This window comes from Typopeltis vanoorti, chromosome 8, assembly GCF_054136105.1.
Source record: "Typopeltis vanoorti isolate ZY-2024b chromosome 8, IOZ_Tvanoo_1.0, whole genome shotgun sequence".
NCBI lineage: Eukaryota > Metazoa > Arthropoda > Arachnida > Uropygi > Thelyphonidae > Typopeltis > Typopeltis vanoorti.
Window position 1 is genome coordinate 108,221,179 of NC_143556.1, and position 20,253 is coordinate 108,241,431.

A 20,253-nucleotide genomic window follows, 5' to 3' on the forward strand; every position below is an offset into this window, starting at 1 on the left:
ATGACTTTTCCATATCTTGCTGTTCGTTTTTGCTCAAAATAAGTGTTAGCTATTATGAGACTGTGCTTGTTACAGAAATCAACCAGCTTTTGTCCTCTCTCATTCCGAATTCCAAGTCCAAATGGACCCACGTGGGCAGATGTTCTCTCTGATCCAACTTTTGCGTTCCAGTCATCCATAGCACAAATAACTCGATCTTTCTTGCCTCCAACTTCATTTATACACCATTTTACTTCGTCATACATGTTATCTATTTCTACGTCCTCATTCTGTTCTGTAGGAGCATATGTTTGAATGATTAGTATATCTCTAGGTTAAGACTTCAGTAGAATTGCCATTACTCTATCTGATTTTCTGATGAGATGGATAATGATTTTATTAGTTTTCTTCTCTACAATGAACGCTACACCTCTGTTTGATATTTCATATTTCACCACCTGACGTATATACTTTAAATATCTTGCAAATTGGAATTTTGACTCAAAATCTGATGATCCTTTCCAAAAGGTTTCACTTATTCCTACTATACAAATATATAATCTCTCTTCACATTAGCCAATTTCCCACATTTATTCAATCCCCTTACATTCCAAGTAGAAATATTCACGCAATTTCTGCGTTGAGTTTCTTTATAGCGGTCACGGACTGACGATACCGCAGGGCCTGCTACATCACCCTGACGCCACTGTTCCGGGCATAATGAAACTACTCAGGCTTTATTTCTTTTCTGTTTAGACATGATGCTTTATATAGCGGCACGTTTTACGGAATGGTCCGCCAGAACCATCCGAATGGAGGACAGCAGCTATCGTTGGTTAGCGAGTCCCATGGACGACACAGCAGGGAGGCCTACAAAGTAGTGCCACCGACCATCCCCCCCCCCCCCTCATCCGCCATAGAGGGAACGCCCCGATGCGACCTGACAGCACAACGACAGGGAGCATGTTTATTATACTCGTTATTTTTATATTATCGAGGAGGTATTTTAACAATTACTCAATAATTGTTATTATCTTTATGCATACAGACTACTAATATATTTTATATGTATTGGATTACTGTTAGTATTTAAGCAAAAGTTCAGCACTCCAGGCTGAGTGTATTCGTTTTTATTAATATACACTGCTTGGAAAGAAGTCAACATATACTATCACGGGCAAGATGCATCCTGCCATGTCACGACTGAAGTAGTGGGTATAAATTGGATGAATATGACGCTCAAAAGTCAGTGCAACTATGTCCTGGTGAAACTGTTTCGAGAACTGACCGAGGTTGAAAGAATCGGTGGGATAGAATGCAATGTTGCAGACCTATCTGCTTTTTATTAACGTTTTGACGAATTGGGCCATCCTAGGTCAACATTCAGGGATACCAAAGTATGATGGAAACACAGGGAGTCAACTAGAGGTATTATTTGGAGTGGATGATCCAACATATCCTCAAATCGTCGGCGGACACTTTGAATGCTGAAATTCGTGGCATCGACTGAAGCAGCAAGAATCTGCGAAATGCCATACAGAACCGAAGCTCACAACATGGGTTTCCAAGATAGTACTGCAATATGCAAGCCCCTCATTACCCGAACCAACATACGTCGTCTTCAGGGGTGCAAAAATCGCAGATGCTTGGTAAGCTGTGTTATGAAGCGACGAATCACACTATATCCGGTATCCAACAGTTGAACAGGTGTGGATGTGGCGGATGCCCAGTGAATGTCTCTTACCAGTTTGTAACACCAACTGAACTAAGATATTCAATGGTGCTGGTATGATGGAATGTTCTTGTTTTCTTGATTTGGCCTCGGATTTATATTTGTGGTGGAACCAGCATTAAACTCCGTGAGGTATCGGAACATTCTGGACAATGCAATGCTTTCTGCCCTATGGCGTTTCTACGGAACTGATCACTGTCTCTTTCAGCAAGGCACCATGCCATGAGGTTACTGCTGTGACTGCGTGGTTTGTGGATATGTACGTCATCACACTTGATTGGGCTCCATAGGTAACTGATCATAATACTATTTCACATCTGCGGGATTAACTGGAGCGTCTGGCGTGGTCAAGGGAAGCCCCCCCCAAAGTGCCAATCATTACATGCCTACAGTAAGAATGGCCTAAAATTTCCATTGATCGCTATCGTACGCTAGCGTCTCGTAGGATTGTTGCAGTCATCACAGCGAAAGTCATTACGTCGAGATCCTACATATTATTAAAGTAGGCTCGATGGATGTGTGTTCCACACACTAGTGTGTAATTAACTTCTTTCCAAGCAGAGTATATTTTATGACATACTTCTAGACAGTGGCGCACTCAGGATTTAATCTTGGAGGGGGCTGAGCGCTCAGGATTTAACCTTTGGGGGGGGGCGAGTTGAGTAGACGTTTTGCAAATACACACTACACATCGCATACGACCTATAACTGAGCATCTGCAGTGATCGCTAATTCATAAGTTGCACACAACATAAATAAAAAAAATGAATTTTAATTAGGAAAAGATTTTTGGAAATTTTTCTAGTGTTTTTTCCTTTTCTTTGGGGAATGCCCGGGTCCCTTCCCCCCCCCCCCTCTGGGTGCGCCACTGCTTCGTGAGTGTTACATCCACTAAGTCCTTAATTAGTGGATGTAACACTCACGACCTTATGCCAGCAATCACATACAGTGTTTATGAAACAATGCGCAAGGTGTGCCTAATGATGCACGTGACTCATCTTGAAAAGTTAACTCGGTATTGAACAATTTATAAGAATTATAATAGTTAGATCTTTCATTTGCGTTAAATATCTTCTTGAGGTCATCCATAAAGACCGGGAAATATGTCAGAGTAATATTGTGTTTGGATTATTAAAAGGTCTACGAATCAAAGTTAGTTGTTCAGAGTTACCCACATGAATATCGGTTACCGACACGTGTATGGACCATTGAAACAATCTCCGAATTTCTTAAAATTTCGATAATTGATTGTTCGCTGTGTTACGCAGACTGTTATACTCAGGATGGATTAAATATTCCGTCATTACACCAGTAATGACGGAATATTTTCGCCTCATGCATTAGCTTGGAAGCGTTTTGAAGCAATGATGGGGAGTTTAGTATGTTGGTTTTATATACGTTTAGTTCATTTCAGATGTAGTATATTAAATCCCATGGTATTATTTAGCGTGTTGACGGTGTGGGTTGGGGGTATTGGAAGTGTTATACATAATGTAATTGCTCATAGTGCATGAATTTTAGGTTCTGTATAATTAGCTTCTGCGATGTAGTGTTGTTTATTAAAACTAAACTGCCATTTAGTTCATGTTGTGCATTGGAAGTGAAGCATTGTTAATATCTCTTTGAACTGCAAGTAATGTAATATCAACTGCGAGACGATATTGTTAACTTCGGAGGAAATAAATGAGATTCCGTTGTATTTTCGTCTTTTATGTGTATGGTGAAGAGTAGGCGATAATATTTCCCTTGAGCAAACGTGTGTTTTGTTTATATATTATGGGTATGATTTATACTTATTTTGGTTTCTTGCATTCAGTCTGCACAATTTTTTGAATCAAATATACAGTGTTCTTATTCCAAATTAGTATGCTATTTTCAGCAATATATCATGTCAGTTGTACATAAAGTTCCGGTTAATTTAAGAAGCCTACGTTCAAAGAATTTGTTCATCTTAAGTCTTTGGTTTATTGTGTCATCATTAATGCTTTCTAGTATCATAACTTTGCTTTTATTTTTTTTCCTGGAAGTTCTGTTTATTGTGTGAAATGATATGGTGTTTCTGTAAATAGTTTTGTAGTCTTTTTTATATACATTTACGTCAATAATTTTATTTATTTCTATAGTGGTTTTGAACAAATACCAGTGCAAACATCATATCCAAAACTTTCAGAAGCAGAGGATTTATTTGTTACAGTGTGTTACCAATTTGTTAGACGAAGATCGCTTTTGTTCATAATCGCAACCGAACATGTTGTTGTTCGACTACATTTGAAGTCTGGCATATTATGTTCAAGATGTCTATTCGTCTGAATTTTCCGCCTGAAGTCCCATAATATTAATTTTTAATAACTTTTTCAATTGTGTATTCCCAAAGAGATTTTGCAAGTTTAGAACCATATTTTCTGTACAAGACAGTGTACAGCTTTTTCTACTCAATCATGCTTTTGTTTACAGTCTATGAGGAAGCGTGACGCAAGAACCAATCAGATGGTCCACTGTCTCTTCTTTATTTCTGCACAGTAGGCATGCTATCCTACTGCAAGAACCAATCAGATGGTCCACTGTCTCTTCTTTATTCCTGCACAGTAGGCATGCTATCCTACTGCAAGAACCAATCAGATGGTCCACTGTCTCTTCTTTATTCCTGCACAGTAGGCATGCTATCCTACAGATCTTTTCAATCATCGCCTTTATTTCATTCGTTTGTAGGGTTTGTTCTTGAGAAGAAAATGTCAGACAGTCTGTCTCTTTCTTAATGCTGCCATGCTGAAACCATTGTCAAGTTAAGTGACTGTCAACTTTCCGTTCAATAAATTGCAAATATTGACCAGTGGAGTGCTTTATTTTGGCAACCTTCTGATCATTTTTGGCACACAACTTTCGTCATTGTGAAGGTTTTTGAACCTACTACATTTACTACTTTTCTTTGTAAACTTCGAGTTTTCTGCGCTCTCCTTGATGTAATTATTCAACGCTCGCTTTTCGTCTATTGCTTACTTCACTTAAACCGACTACGTCCTTCACTTTTTCTGTGTATGTATAACCAATCCACTTCACTCCGTGGGTTCATGGCATGATTCACTGTCATTTCGGCTGTGTATATGATTAAGGAACGGCCCATGTATTGATTGTGTTTACAATGTTTCCTCCATTCAGCTTGGAATTTTAAACATTACTAACTCATTTCAGATATTCACGGACATTTTTTTCTTTTTGACTTCTGTATCAAGAATTCCCAGATATTTATAGCATTTGTGCAGTGGCAAGTAGATAATAACCCTTCCATCTGCAAATGTTATTCCTAAGGTGCCTCTTATTTTCTCATGAACTAAGGAGATTGTTGCACATTTCGTAAGTCCATAGCCCATACAAATGTCTTCATTGAATATTTGGACTGTACTAAACAGTGACTCAATTTTTCTGGATGATTTTCCGTATATCTTGAGGTCATCCATGTATAAAAAATGATATATTTTTCTTCTTGATTTGATGTTGATATTCAAAGCTAGTTTCTTTAGAATTGATGTCAGAGTAATCAGCGATAGGATGAACAACAGAGGTGATTGTGTGATACATTGAAAAATTCCTCTCGTGATATTCACTATACCCAGATAATCTCCATTGACTATTAACTAAAATTTTCAAGTAGGCATGACAGCTGTTAGGAACTTCTAATGTTTTACTCATTCCAAAATTTTGTAAATATTTTATAATCTAGCTATGAGGCAAAGAGTCGAATGCATTCTTGTAATCAATCCATGACATATATAAGCTGGCTTTTCGTCTTTTCGAATTATTCAAAATCATGTTGTCATTTTAAAACTGCTACAACATCCCTTTTGTTCAATATGCGGAAGTTGATGCCGTGATAATTATTGACTAATCAATGTTGCTATAGTCCTTATAAGGACTGGCTTAAAGGGGCGAAGCAAGAATGCTTTTCATCTTCCCCGTTATCTGTAGAGGACAGTGTAGGGATAAGGTGTTATTGAGCTATTAAAGCTCTGATCATGGCAGGAGGGTAACAGCAATAGCCGAGTCTCAGTTAGAACTTCATTGGCTACAGCATTGCCATCCATTACCCTCCAAGGGTATTGGATTGAATGAATCAATCACCGCATCTCACGGTCGATTGATTCCCCCGACCCTTATCTCTTCCACTAATGTTGCTATAAGTTCAGTGAATAACTTAAATATTGTTGGCATACAAGTTAGTGGGTGGTAATTACTTCGAAAATTTCCTATTTCTTTGTTTTTCAAAATCAGAAGTTTCCTTCCTGTTTGTCACCAGCTCTTCAATTAAACATGTTTACAACATGTTTTAAAATTGTTGATTCAATCGAGTATGAGTACTGAGCAAATATTTGAGCCAAAATCCGCGCAGTTCACCATTACCTTGTGCACTCCATTTGTTCATTTTTCTTTGCTTTTTATTGGATCATGCTCGTGGTTATGACAGTCTTCCAACTGAATGTTGTTCAATTGTTTTTCAGAAACTTCTATTCAGTTAGCATTTTTATTATATTCATTTGGATTATCTCAAAGCTGCTCCCGGAATTTAAGGGTTTCCTTCTGTGTTTAGGTATTCACATTGCGGGCGTGATTGGAAAAACTGATGGTTGTACGATATTGATTAATTCTGCTTTCATAGCGAATAATCGCTTTTGCTGTAGCCACTTTTTTTTGTTTTTATTCTTCTGATACTTCAGTTATCGAATTTCTTTCAAGGTGTATCTGTTGACTAAATTGTGCTTGATCTTTTCTTGTTTCAGTTTTCCTTCTTTTAAATTATTCAAATTTCTAACATCTGCTCGAAATTTATTTACTTTTGATTCTAAAGGTAATTTCCATTTTGGGATGCATTATTTTGCTTTATTCATCTATTGTATAACGAAGTTCTTTAGTAACTACAACTACACGCTGTACATCAACCGATTTTTTTCCAATTGTTTTTGTAGGAATTATTTTATTACTAACTTGATATTATTAATTATTGCAGCTAGGTCTTTGGCTTTCTTTCAGTGTTGATAATTGCTGTCTTTCTCTGGTGTTTTGCGTTTGTTCTAAAATCATGTCTCAGTTTTTGTTGTGTAGCATTTAAGTGACCTTGCTAGTTATTATTTGGATTACTTGAATTCAAGAAATTCAACGGAAGGGTTTCTTTCATAAGTCTTTCAGCTGCCTCACGTTGTTGCTGGGATTCCATATCAATCTGTCTTTGCAATTCCCCAAGTTGATCATCATTGTAAACTTTTTTTCTTAGAATAAATCTTCGTTGTGACCCATTAATCATTGACTCTTGAACCAGGGTATTTCGGTTTCCAAGTTTCATACATTTGCTTTTGGTATCCTCTTGATGATGGATTGATTCATAATAAACTTGCACAATCTTCTTGTTTTCAAATAGTCTTTCAAGCATCAATCAAGTCAGTAATGAAAGGTAAATTTTCCAGAAAAAGAAGAAGGGGTAGACCTTTAATAAAATGAATGGACTAATCTTCAGAGATTTGACGTCTCCAGAAAGGCTGACGACAGAAACACCTGTCAACGAATGGTGTGGAACATTACAAAGTAAAGAAGAGACTATATATATGGCATCTTATGAAGTCCGATGAGCTGATGGATAGATGCTTGTAGTTTGCGGTAAACAGATGGACAACTTGCAGATCTCTGTTCTTCTCTAGTGTCTTATATACTCAGGCATCTTTGCTCACGTTTGATGGGTCAGAAGCGTATATAGCTATATAACGTATATATAAAATAATAACATAACTTATTATTTTATTAAAAGAAGCGTATACTAATTTAAAAGAGTTACATAATACAAATACATAATACAAAAGAGTTACACGTTACACATATATTCTCACCTTTCCTCCCTTTATGCTTTAGTTTCCTCAATTATTTCTCTTAGGTCTTAAACCAATTATTAGTATTTCAAGGCTCCTGATACCAGATGCATGCAAGTGAAGGTCGTTCCACTTGTACAAATCCATCTTCCCTCAAACTCACTTCGCTCATCCAAAAACTCTCATCCCTTCCTTCTACACAGCCTAAGCATCGAATCATTTATCACCATAGCCTTTCTTAATTCATTTTATCATATCAAGATAATGTACTTACGATTTTCACTTCGTCTCTCTTCACTCTCGCTTCTTCGAACAACCTTTTCATATACTATCTCATCGCTAGTTAAGTCATTAGTACCTACTGCCATTACGATCTCGTTTACTTTTCTGTTTTAAATTCCATGTGCTATATTTTTATGTTTTATGATAGAATCACGATGCCAAATAATATCCTTCTTTTTACAGTCAAAGTTACTTAATGATTTTTGTTACTTGCTAACAAAACAACCATGCTTTATTGTTTATTATTTTGCAACTTAATTTTCTTTTGCTCCCTATGTTCATTAAAACACTGCTTAATTTCATTAATTTCCCCCATTGTCTGCTAAAAATCTTTTTAAGCTTGGGAGTTTTCAGGTTAAATCATTTTTAATATCTTCCTCAATATTTTCAATATCCTCCTGAGCAAGGAAAGTTTTCTTGCTGTTGACTTCACTGTTCTTAGCATTATGCTTCTCGTGCGTTTGTCACGCAATTTTATACATATTAGTACTGCAAAACACAAACATGTACACAAAAAACAAACACAATCTTTACTAATATAAATAAAACAGTAAATGTCTAAGAGAAAATACAACAAACAAATTAAAATCACCGATTACTCACAATGTAGCCTCGAACCCATATCCGCAATAAACAATTTAAACAGTTCACGTTCCGAAGTCTTGGACAGACAGAGGTTTCTCTTCAAAACGATGGTTTTCTCTGATGCAAAATCTTGCATAGAACAAGTCTTCTAAATATGATATACTGACCCCGTTTCTTTGGCAGTATTACAAACACCAGCGAATTATTATTTTATTATAATATTGTCCAAACCATTTTCACTTAAAAGAAGCGTATACTAAATTCCATTTTGATATCTGAGAAATAAAAAATAATTGGAAACATTCAAGAATTAAAATGAAATTTAAAACTATAAGTTATTAAAATATCTTTAAGATTATTTTTCATAATAGTCTTACACCTTAATAGTCTTGCAAATGTTATATTCGATAATTAGTATCTTCTTCTAAAGTTAATAACTTTTTAAAAAAAAATAGTTATTTTCTAGAGCAGTGTTACTGAATAGTGTCAACACTGCTCAATAACACACTGACAAATATAGATGTTCTAATCTTCACCTAATGTTTTAGGTGATACAAAATCATCCACATATTAACAATGTGCAGCCCCACAACATATACAGACTACGAGCATTATTTCGTTCTGAAAGGAAAGGTAAATATGGCCAAAATCATAACCACATTCGAACATGCAGAAAAGTTACTCTTGGAAATTATGACTAATGACAGACACAAAGAAAAATACACAATAAACACAACATACAGACCCCCAGATAGAAACCCACTAAGCTTGCTTAAAGAATGAGAAACATGTCTAAATGACATCAAAAATTGACACCACAGATAGACTTATCCTAATAGATGACATTAAACGTAAATATGCTTGATGTGGCCCTCCAGCAACTAACACACACTTATCTTGGCATATTAATTGAGTAATACATAAAACTCCAAAAGAAGAGAAGAAATACTCAACGACTCACTTCCACAATCAAGAATAGACTATATCAACCTTTGGGTTACTTCCAACACGTACACGTTATCAATAATCATCACTGATATCCTTGTCCACTACTTAATCGCAACTTCAGTCCATCATACTACCTCTAATTCACCCACACGCTAAAACTCCACCAAATAAACAGCAGTCAACTGTCATTGTAAAACACATTGCCGATAACCTTATAAAAACACAAACCACAAACGACTAAGTGATATAAATGATCCAATAATCTTATGCAACAGCCTTAAATTCAGGTTTATAGAAAAAATATACAGGAAGTATATTTTATAAAAATGTATATTTTATAATATGCAAAAATATCTAGAAAAAAATACACATACACACTGTTCAACATACACATAAATGACATTCCAAACTTGCCAATAAAGTGATAGATATCAATTTGCAGATGATACAGCGGTACTAATATTGGTCACATATATTAATACCCCTCTCTCCAAGCAAAATATTATTATTATTATTATTATTATTATTATTATTATTATTATTATTACGGGCAACTCCAGGGAGTCATTAGACATCGAGGGAGGCCCCAAATCAAATTCATCATAACTATTCGACATTCACACAGTATCTATCATACCTCACCTTAAATTCATTCACTGTCACAGCATCCACCACAGACTCTGGGAGCGCATTCCACTCATTTACCACTCTAAAAGTAAAGAACCCATCTCTAACACCTTTACTAACCACGCTTTTTCCCAGTTTCCATGGATGTCCCCTAGTCCTCCCACAACCAGCCCTGTTCTCAAAAATATATTCTGAATTAATTTTATAGAAACCCTTCAGTAATTTGAATGTCTCAATCATATCTCCCCTCCTCCGCCTATCAACCAATTTTTGCAACCCACAAATCCCCAACCTGTTCTCATAAGGTTCATTCCACAGACCTGCTATCATCTTGGTCACTCGTCTCTGGACTCTCCACCTCCACCCCATCAAGAAGAAACCTAGGTGACCAAATCTGGGCACTGTAGTCGACATGGGGTCTTATCAAGGCTTGATACAGAGGAACAATAACCCGCTTGTCTCTGCTTGTCAACGTATTCTTCAGCAACCAAGTGATTTGATGAGCTGATTTGGCCACTTTTGCAATGTGCCTCCTAAACTTCAACTCCTTATCCACCAACACTCCTAAATCTCGTGCCTCATCAATTTTTTGGAGCGCAGTTCCACCAATGTAGTAAACTGCTGCTAATCTTTCCCCCCTAAAATGTATAACCTTACATTTTGCCACATTAAATTGACATCCATTCTCCTTAGCCCAGACCTCCAATCTATCCAAATCATCTTGCAAAATTTTGACGTCATCTACATTCACTATTGCCCTAACCAACTTTGCATCATCCGCAAACAAATGAACTGTTCCTCTCAGATATCTTTTCCTATATCATTAATGAACAAATTAAAGAGCAGTGGTCCAAGAACAGATCCTTGTGGCACACCACTGGTCACAGGCCGTCTTGTGGACTCTACTCCTGAATAAACCTCTTTCTGATATCTCTCCGTCAACCACCCTCCTATCCATCTCACTAACCCTATATCCATCCCCATATGCTGCAATTTACTGATTAGAATTCCATGTGGTATCCTGTCAAAGGCCTTAGCAAGATCCAGTGTTGTGCCACAAGGATCTGTTCTTGGACCACTGCTCTTTAATTTGTTCATTAATGATATAGGAAAGGATATCTGACCGGAACATTACCCTTATCCACTTCAGCCGTCACTGTGTTATAATACGTGAGCAAGTTACTGAGTCATGACCTGCCCTTCACAAAACCATGCTGTCCCCGATACAGTATCCCATTTTCTTCTATCCAATCTTGTATTTTCCTCTTGTCTATTTTCTCCAAGACCTTGATAATGATTCATGTTATGCTGATTGGCCCGGTAATTTTCAACAGCAGCCTTGGAACCACTTTTATGCAGCAGAACTATTTTCCCCTCTTTCCACCCCCCTTGGGACTGACCCAGACCCGAGGCTCAAATTAAACAAAATGGTCAAGGGCACTGACAATTCTTTAGCAGCTTCACGTAAGACACGAGCTGGTATACCATCCAATCGCACAGATGCATTGACATTGAGGTTCTGTAATAGACTAGTTACGTCTACATCATTCATCACAATTCCAGTATAAGCTGTTGGTTCTTCCATTCCTGCAATGTCACCACCTGGATGATATACTCTTGCAAAGTGCTCGCTCAGTAATTCCACCATATCGATTGATTAGGTTACCTCCCTACCCTCAGCATTTTTAAGATCATTCTACCATGATCATTTTTCCTTTTACTTGCAACATATTGAAAAAACTGTTTGGGATTCTCTTTAGCCTGCATGGCCAATTTTCTTTCGTAATCTGCTTTTGCTTTTCTTACCACCGTTGTTACCATTCTGGCCTGAGCTTTATACTGTTCCTGCGCCTGCTGGTCACCTTTCTCCTTAAATTCCCTCCACAATTGTTTCTTTTTTTGAAGCTCAAGATTAATAGTGTTATTCATCCATTTAACCCTACTGGATTTATTTTTCGGAATCTTGGTATACAGTCAACCATTGCCCCCTGCAAACACTTCTTAATCACCTCCCATGCACTATCAACATCCAGCCGTTGCAGTTTTACATGCCATGGCACTGAGCCAAGCACACTTCTAAGTTTGTCATACTTACCAACCCGGTAATTCCACATGTACCCTGTCTTAATTGTAAATTCTACTCCTTTAGCCACCTCCCATGTCATGACTTTACGGTCACTCTCACCAATTGGTGGCAACATGGTCATGTTCGTTACTGCCATATTCTCAGTTGCAATTACTAGGTCAAGCACTCTCTGCCTCCTGGTATTTTCCACTACATGCTGCCACAGATAGTTGTCCCTTAATACCCCGCATAAAATCCAATTTCTTCCTCCTATGTGCCCTCTCCTCTTTCCAGTCAATGTTACCATAATTGAAATCACCCATAATAATTACCCTCCTTCCACTCATTTCTTATATTTGCCTATGCATACTATCCCCATCATCTATTCCATCACCTGGTCTATAGCAGCAACCAATTGTATATTTTGTTCTGCTAGATTCTATCTCACACCAAACAGCCTCAAATGTGCTCTTTTCTCTATCCTGCAGTTCAACTTCTATACTTCTTGGCTGCAACTCATCAGCTATCATCAATAACACTCATCTCCCCTTTTATTCACCCTGTCACTCCTGAACACGCTATACCCGTCGCATTCAATCCCACTAGCTTTATCATCTTCTGTCAGCCATGTTTCACTAATATCCACAACCTGTGGCCTGGAAGTGCCAACCAAAGCCAAAAACTCTTCCTTCTTGTTCCTAATACTCCTGGCATTAGTGTACATGAATTGCAGAAGCCCATTTGTCCCATCCCTACTTTGATGCCTTGTACTAACTATCCCATTCTGATTTGTTGTCCTTCGTACTCGCTCGGGCATAATATACTCATTCATACACTCAACTGCCTCCCTAAAGTCTGCATCACCTTACTTCCCCCCCACCATTAATAAATCTAGTTTCCCTGAGTCTGTACATCCACTTCCACATCATTCATCAACACTTTTTCAAGCCTCCGTACACCAACTAAATTCAAATGTAACCCATCCATCTTATATAAGTCCTTTCGCCCATCGAACTCATTCTACACATCCACAAATTCCGCACCACTCTCCATGCATAACCCACGCATAAAGTCATTGAAAATTATGGCCCTCCTTCTAAACACTTCACTGTCATACCGCGGTAAGGCACTCACTATCCTAACTCTCTCACTCTTCTCTTTTGCTACCTCAAGTAATTCACTCACATCCTCTATCATTTCCATTTTGTCCTCTTTCAAATCATTTGTTCCTGCCACGATTATCATCTCTTTCACTCTCTGTTTTTGCATTCGAATAGATTCGCTGACGTCCTTTATGTTCGCACCCGGCTGGTACGACTTCTTCAAACTCTCAACTATCACACCTCTTAATAGCGAATCCCCATACAGCACTCGCTCCTTCATTTTATTGACGTTTACGAACATTCTATTATTTGTCGTCACAGACTTTCTCCGGTTATTAGTCGGTACGTTCAGCACACATTTTTCCATACGCTCTAGTTGCCTTTTAGCTCTGTGTATCGCTCCGTTCAAAAGCACAATTTCACTACTCGCATTTATCTCACCATTTTCATTATCAATCAATTCATCCATTCGTTCTATATTTCTACCTTCATTTACACTTTCAACGATGCTCTCACACCTATCTGGCACTACCACGCAATTCTCTATCACACTGCCATTTTCTACATTCTGACTATAGTTAACGATATCACTCTCGCCACCTGAAACACGCTTGAGATCCTCATTCTCCTTACACTTTCTGCACATATTAACTCCACTATCACCCTGTATCCAGACTTCCACCGCTCTTCGCAAAGCATACATCTCACAGATAGCACATTGCATAAATTCGTTTACATCAAAACTCTTAAACAAACATGGCGACCTGGCTGCCATTTTTTTCTTTATCGGTGCCATATGTACGCTATCTTATCTTAAAAATAATAATGAAAATAACAGAAAACACACAAAAATTGCACAGACACACCAAGAAACAAAAAGCAAACAATACTACTTAAAATTCTAGTAAAATTGCCAATGTTAACACAAAATACTACTAATCTTTTCAGGAGTTCTCGACAAGCCGATGATCTAATCAGTGCGACACCAAGCGACTTCTATGAATCAATATGAACCAATCAAGATAACCCTACTTCTACCACAAATTCAATTATAATAAAAAACAATAAAATGCAAATGATAATTGTAAAGAACCCAAGAATCATGCATTCTGCACCACTAACGATACCCGTTGCATTAACCATGGACGCTGCCAGTGTTCCGAAATCACAGATTTCTTGTGGTTGTTGTAATGTGCCATTCAGTCGTTATGGACACTTGGTGATCCTGCGAACAAAGGCTCTGCATCCCACTCGGCCTCTTGTCCTTTCTTTCAGTAATTGTAAGTTCAAGTTGATAAGTTCTTTTAAGTTTTCCATCCAACTCTTTGCCGTCTTCCTCTTCTTAATCAATTTCTGTTTAGCGATCATCGTCTCCAAATGTGAAATATATAGAATGCCTTCACAACAAGCGACGCGCTATTGTGCAAAAACTCTTTGAAGCAATGATGCCAACCAACGTTAAAAAAAACTCATATATCATGGAATTTTTGAAACATTACTAAGGCATGGTATAACTGTCTATTCAATGGCAGCAACACACTCACTTATCAAATTTAGAAAAAAAATTAACCGGCGAGTAATCGTTTTCAAGGTGCCTTGGAGACCCAATACACAACAAGAAATAACCGAAATTCTAATGGCAAAACAGAAAATCGTGAATATAAAGAATCTAAGACGCTAAATACTATTATTAAGATACTATTTAATAGTATCTTACCGTAATAACAAATAAATGTATCGCAGAAGAAGACTAAACACGATCCTACTACCAAACTAGACGCTACTATGATTAGTTTAGAGCAACGGTGAGCGAGCATTTCATACCACAATACTCAACAACTTTTCATATAATGTAAAACATTTTAACCGTTACAGAACATTGCAACCTGCACTGTGATTATTGTACCAGCACACTGCCAATATTGCCATACGTATCACATTAAACGTAGTGACCACAGCAACAACGCTAAATAATAACAACAAAGTTAATTAATTGTATCCCCCGTCATCAGAAAGGATAACCCAACTTCCAATTCAGTCAGATTGTACTGCCTCATCACACTTTTTTTCCCGATAACACCACCCAACTAATTTTTCATAAATATATAATTTCGATTCCTTTACTTTATTCATTTACACACACACACACACACACACACACACACACACACACACACACACACACACACACACACACACACACACACACACACACACACACACACACACACACACACACACACACACACACACACACAGACACAGACACACAAATATTTAATTATATTTAAATAAAGTTCTTAATCTTTTACAAACCTGATTTAAAATATACAACACAAGGTAGCGTTCATTGCATTAAACCTAATTAAATGAATACTAAACTTAATATTACCAAATGCCGTGTAATAATATTATTATGCATTATACGTATATTACTACTTGTAGTGTAATAATTTAGTAATATTACTATATAATATATGAGTATCACAATGAATGATGTAATAATGTAATATTAAGCTGTAAAATGTAATAATTTAATAATATTAAGATGTAAGATCGTATGAAAATATAATGGAATACATTTATTGTTATTTTTATAGAATGCTATATATGAGTGGTGCAGAGATCATCGTGTGCACCATAAGTTCGCTGAAACAGATGCTGATCCTCATAATATTAATCGAGGTTTCTTTTTCGCACATGTGGGATGGCTGATGATGAGAAAACATCCTGATGTCAATGAGAAGGGAAAAACTGTGGACATCACTGATATTTGGGCGGATCCGGTTGTCAGATTTCAGAGGAGGTACGAAAACATTGTGAATAATCAATAATATGAGAATAATCCCACATATTGTATAGTTCGCGATATGATTACACTAAAATGAAACAATAATTTCCCGAAAAACAGTGATAGGAACTCTTACTAAAATATTTAGTAATATTCTTCACATTAATAAAATATAAAAATGGTGTATATAAAATAAAACTCGAAATGACATCTTAGTTATGTTAGTAAGTAAACCCACGTATCTGTCAATTTACGTCTTCAACGGTGAGACATATAAATGTAACTAATTAAATTGAAATTAAATTAAATTATGGATAGTTTAATGGAAAATGATATGCTAATCGTTCCAACAGACTTTCAACTAGAACATGAAAGCTACTATCCATCAAACACATTAATTTTATGATTTCGCTATTAATAACATTCTGCTGCATATTGCCCATTTATAGTTTTCAACATAACATGAAAATGTTATGCTAATCTTTTCAACAGACTTTCAACTAAAAACTAAAAAGCTAATATCGATAAAACTCATTAATTTTATGATTTTGATATTCATAACATTATGCTGAATGTTGCCCATTGATATTTTTTCAATATGCTAACTAGGTAGACATTAATTTTCTTATTAAACTAGCCTTTCAAGAGGCTCTTACACAAGAGGCTCTTGAAAGGCTAGTTCTTGAAACCGCATAACCGAAGCAATGAATTAAAATAAATCTAAAATCGCATAAAATGTTTATAAAAATTCGGGAAAATAAGAATGTCTAAGTTTGTTTTAAAGCTTCATTTAATTTTAATGGAAAGTATCTATTTTGCTGCATTTTTTCATTAGTGACTACAAAAAATTTACCCATGATTCTGAGAATGTGGCATGTATTAGTGGAAGTAGTCTAAATCCTAATCCTCCAACTTATTTGAATATTTCAGGAGTAGGTAAAGTTTACCATGCCGAGCAAAATTAACATGGAAGAGAAAATATTAAAATAAATCCACAGCTCATAACCATATATTTATCACTATTCCGCACGACCTTTGAATTCCGCTATTACAGTATATTTGGGGTGGTGCCCTTTTGAGATCCATGAAAATACTGGCTTTTATGCATAAAAAGAAAACAGACTGATTGACGATCCACGCTCTTACTAATACTCTCTACTCACTTCGCACATGCACTCAGTCTCTGCAGCATGCATCTTCTATAAATGCTTCTATGGCCTCTGTTCGTCAGAATAGGTATCAATATTTCCCCCATCCTCTTGCAAATCCATCCAAACACGTGCCGCAACTAACCAACATCCTCTCATAGTTTTGCCAAACACACATAAAAAAACTTTCCTCTTCATAGTTTATCCCTTCCTTGTTGCCCTCTGAAACGATCTTCCGCCACGCGTTTCCAAGGAATACAACTCACAACATTTCAAATCAAATATGAATAAGTTCCTTATTGCCTATCCACAGTACTCGCTTACTAAACGTTGACCAACCTCTCGTGAATGGTTTATCCATAAAAAAAAAGAAATGTAGAAAAATAGAAAGAAAGAAACATTCAGAATTTGTTAAACGTTTTATTAGAAAGACACAAAAATGAAGACAGCAAAATACATCTAAATTCCAAACGAAAGGAATTATTGTATTTAAAACCACGCTACCGGCCAAGACGTCTATAGACGTTCAAGTTATCATGGATGCGAAGTGCATATTAAAATTGTAATACCATTGATATTACATTGAAATATATGATGGATACGAAGCGTATGCGGATGCGTATATGATCCATAATGGCTGGTAAGGTGGTTAATATGATATAAGAGATATAAAGAAATAAGAGAGTGAGACTTTGTATATTTTTTTGAAATTATTATTATTATTATCATTATTAAAAAAAAACAGGCGCTATACAAATATTATAGCGAGAATGAAAATTAGAGAAATTCCTGTTACTCTCTCCCACCCGCGCGCGCGCACACACACACACACACACATACACACATGAAAAAAAAACTATGACAAACCCCACTACAAAGACACAAACAAACACATCACGTCCAAATACAACCCTACTTGCAAAAAAATAGTTAAACTGAGAAATAGAAGTTGAAGTCCTCCAAACATGTACCAAGAAACAGTAAAATGAACACCCGGATTGTGACCGGTATAGAAACATAACCACAAAACCACCGCCATCTAGTATCTTCCTCAGATAAACTCTGCAAAGCTGCGAGGAAGAAATCAGAAATTCCTCCCAAAGAAAAGAAACAAAGAAAATTATTATTGTTATTATTATTATGTGCTAATATCATTAATATAATATTACTATGTAACAAGAGAAATAATGTAATAAAACATTATTATTATAAAAAATTATTATTATTATTATTAATTTCAGGGCATTTTCACAGAGGGTGTGTTGAGTACCCTTTCTAAATGCACTACACTACACAAGGCACCTTCTACACTATATAATACGCTCCCCTTACTACGTGGTCTAATTCCAATTCGGCAGTTTTTCGGTGTGATAATTTCATGTGTGCCTTATCGCTGAGTAGCTTGTTTTGTGTAAAACCAACAAGCGGTATCATGAGAAAAAATTTCTGCCAACTCCCAATAAGACAGGTTAACCCTTCAAAAATAAAAAAAACGACACATTACCTCACCTTATAACAAGAGCTGAATCCAAGGTTATTCCAGTTGAAAGGATGATTAACAGCAGAGGCTGATAAATACTCAGTTATTGATTTTAGAAAAAATAGATTTTAAGCCATTTCATCAAATACGTTTCCTTGTCCCTAATGAAAACGAACACAATACCCTCCAAAATCATTTTAATTTTAGGAAATATCTATTGTCTGCATTACAAGTAATATTATGATGATATTATATCACAGAAAAGAAAAATGAATATTTTTTTATATAATTATATTAATGATTTCAGTACCAACATATTCACTGATGAAGCAACTGTCTTTATTTGCTTTTCTTCTGACAAAAATCTGTATTTAGTGTTGAATTTCAAACATGGTGAGCAGCTTGATAGGCTGCTCAATATTTCACTCTGAATAATCACACCTACGTTTTTATTTAAAATATTTTCTGACACTTCAAAGAAGTCTGTGGCACACTGAGAGAGGACACTGACCCTACGCAACCCCATATTCACAGTATCGTCCACTAATATTAATTTGTCAGTTAACTGGGTGTATTATTTGTGCATTATTTGCCTAATGTGGGATGAGTAAAGCAAGTTATTGAGAGGAAAACTCTTCTCTTTCTTCATGATATTGGCTAGCTGAAAGGTCCATATAAGTATTCTTCTCTTCAGAGACGAGATTCGAAGTCAGATCATGAAAGTGTAATGTGGAACTTCTATCGTACTACTTGATTCTTAATCCTATCGTATATTTCAGGATATATCCAAGTTTCAAATCTCTTATGAGTGAAAGTAATATACAAATATAATATTTAATATGATATGTTACATACATTAAGAGAGAACATAATTGAAATAACTCTCTATATCAATATCAGAAACAAAAAACCCTTTAAATGTGCTTTCTAAGTTAACATGAATACGATAATTTGCATATTCATAGTTATTTGATACTTTTATCCAAAATAACGTTGACTCATATCGTGACTTTTTTCCCCAGATATTACAGAGTACTCTTTTTGCTTTTCGGTGTTTATCTACCCGCTGTGTTGCCGGTTTGGTTGTGGGATGAATCCTATTGGAATGGATTTTTTATAGGATTCTCGTTTCGTTACTGCTCATCTTTGAACCTCACCAGGCTGGTTAACAGTGCTGTTCATTACTACGGATATCAGCCGTACGACAAGCGCATCGAAGCTAGAGAAAATATTCTTGTCTCTTTCATCGCAATAGGAGAAGGATTTCATAACTACACCCACACATTTCCTTGGGACTATTCAACTAGTGAACTAGGATGGGTGCTGAATATAACTACGATGTTCATCGATTTGATGCACACTCTTGGGCTGGCTTATGACTGGAAATCTGCGACGCCTATTCTTGTTGAAGAGGTTAAACTGAAACACATTCAGGCCAATTCCTATTCCTACTAAACAGTTTTCAATTTTAATTTCATTTTGAGTTTTTGTACTTCTTTTGATTCATGGAGAAATTAGAATTGAAACATTTCAACATACAAAATATTAAATTTATAAAAATTACAAAAAATAAACAGAATTTGAAATACGCTTCGTAAAACGTAAAAAAATAATTAATAAACTTGTTCCGTTTGTATTTCTGCAGGACAATTATAAATTTCAAG

The 20,253-nt window shown here is 36.2% G+C and overlaps 1 protein-coding gene across 1 annotated transcript in view; it reads left to right on the top strand.

Annotated features, from left to right (window-relative positions):
• Positions 1 to 20,044, top strand: part of LOC150104261 (acyl-CoA Delta-9 desaturase-like) — a 30,526-nt gene extending 10,482 nt beyond the window's left edge. The window contains exons 3-4 of the mRNA XM_090396440.1: positions 15,771 to 15,976; positions 19,612 to 20,044. Of these exons, the coding sequence (XP_090252566.1) occupies positions 15,771 to 15,976; positions 19,612 to 20,044 (639 nt within the window). The remainder of the gene's footprint in view (positions 1 to 15,770; positions 15,977 to 19,611) is intronic.
• Positions 20,045 to 20,253: the final 209 nt, after the last annotated feature.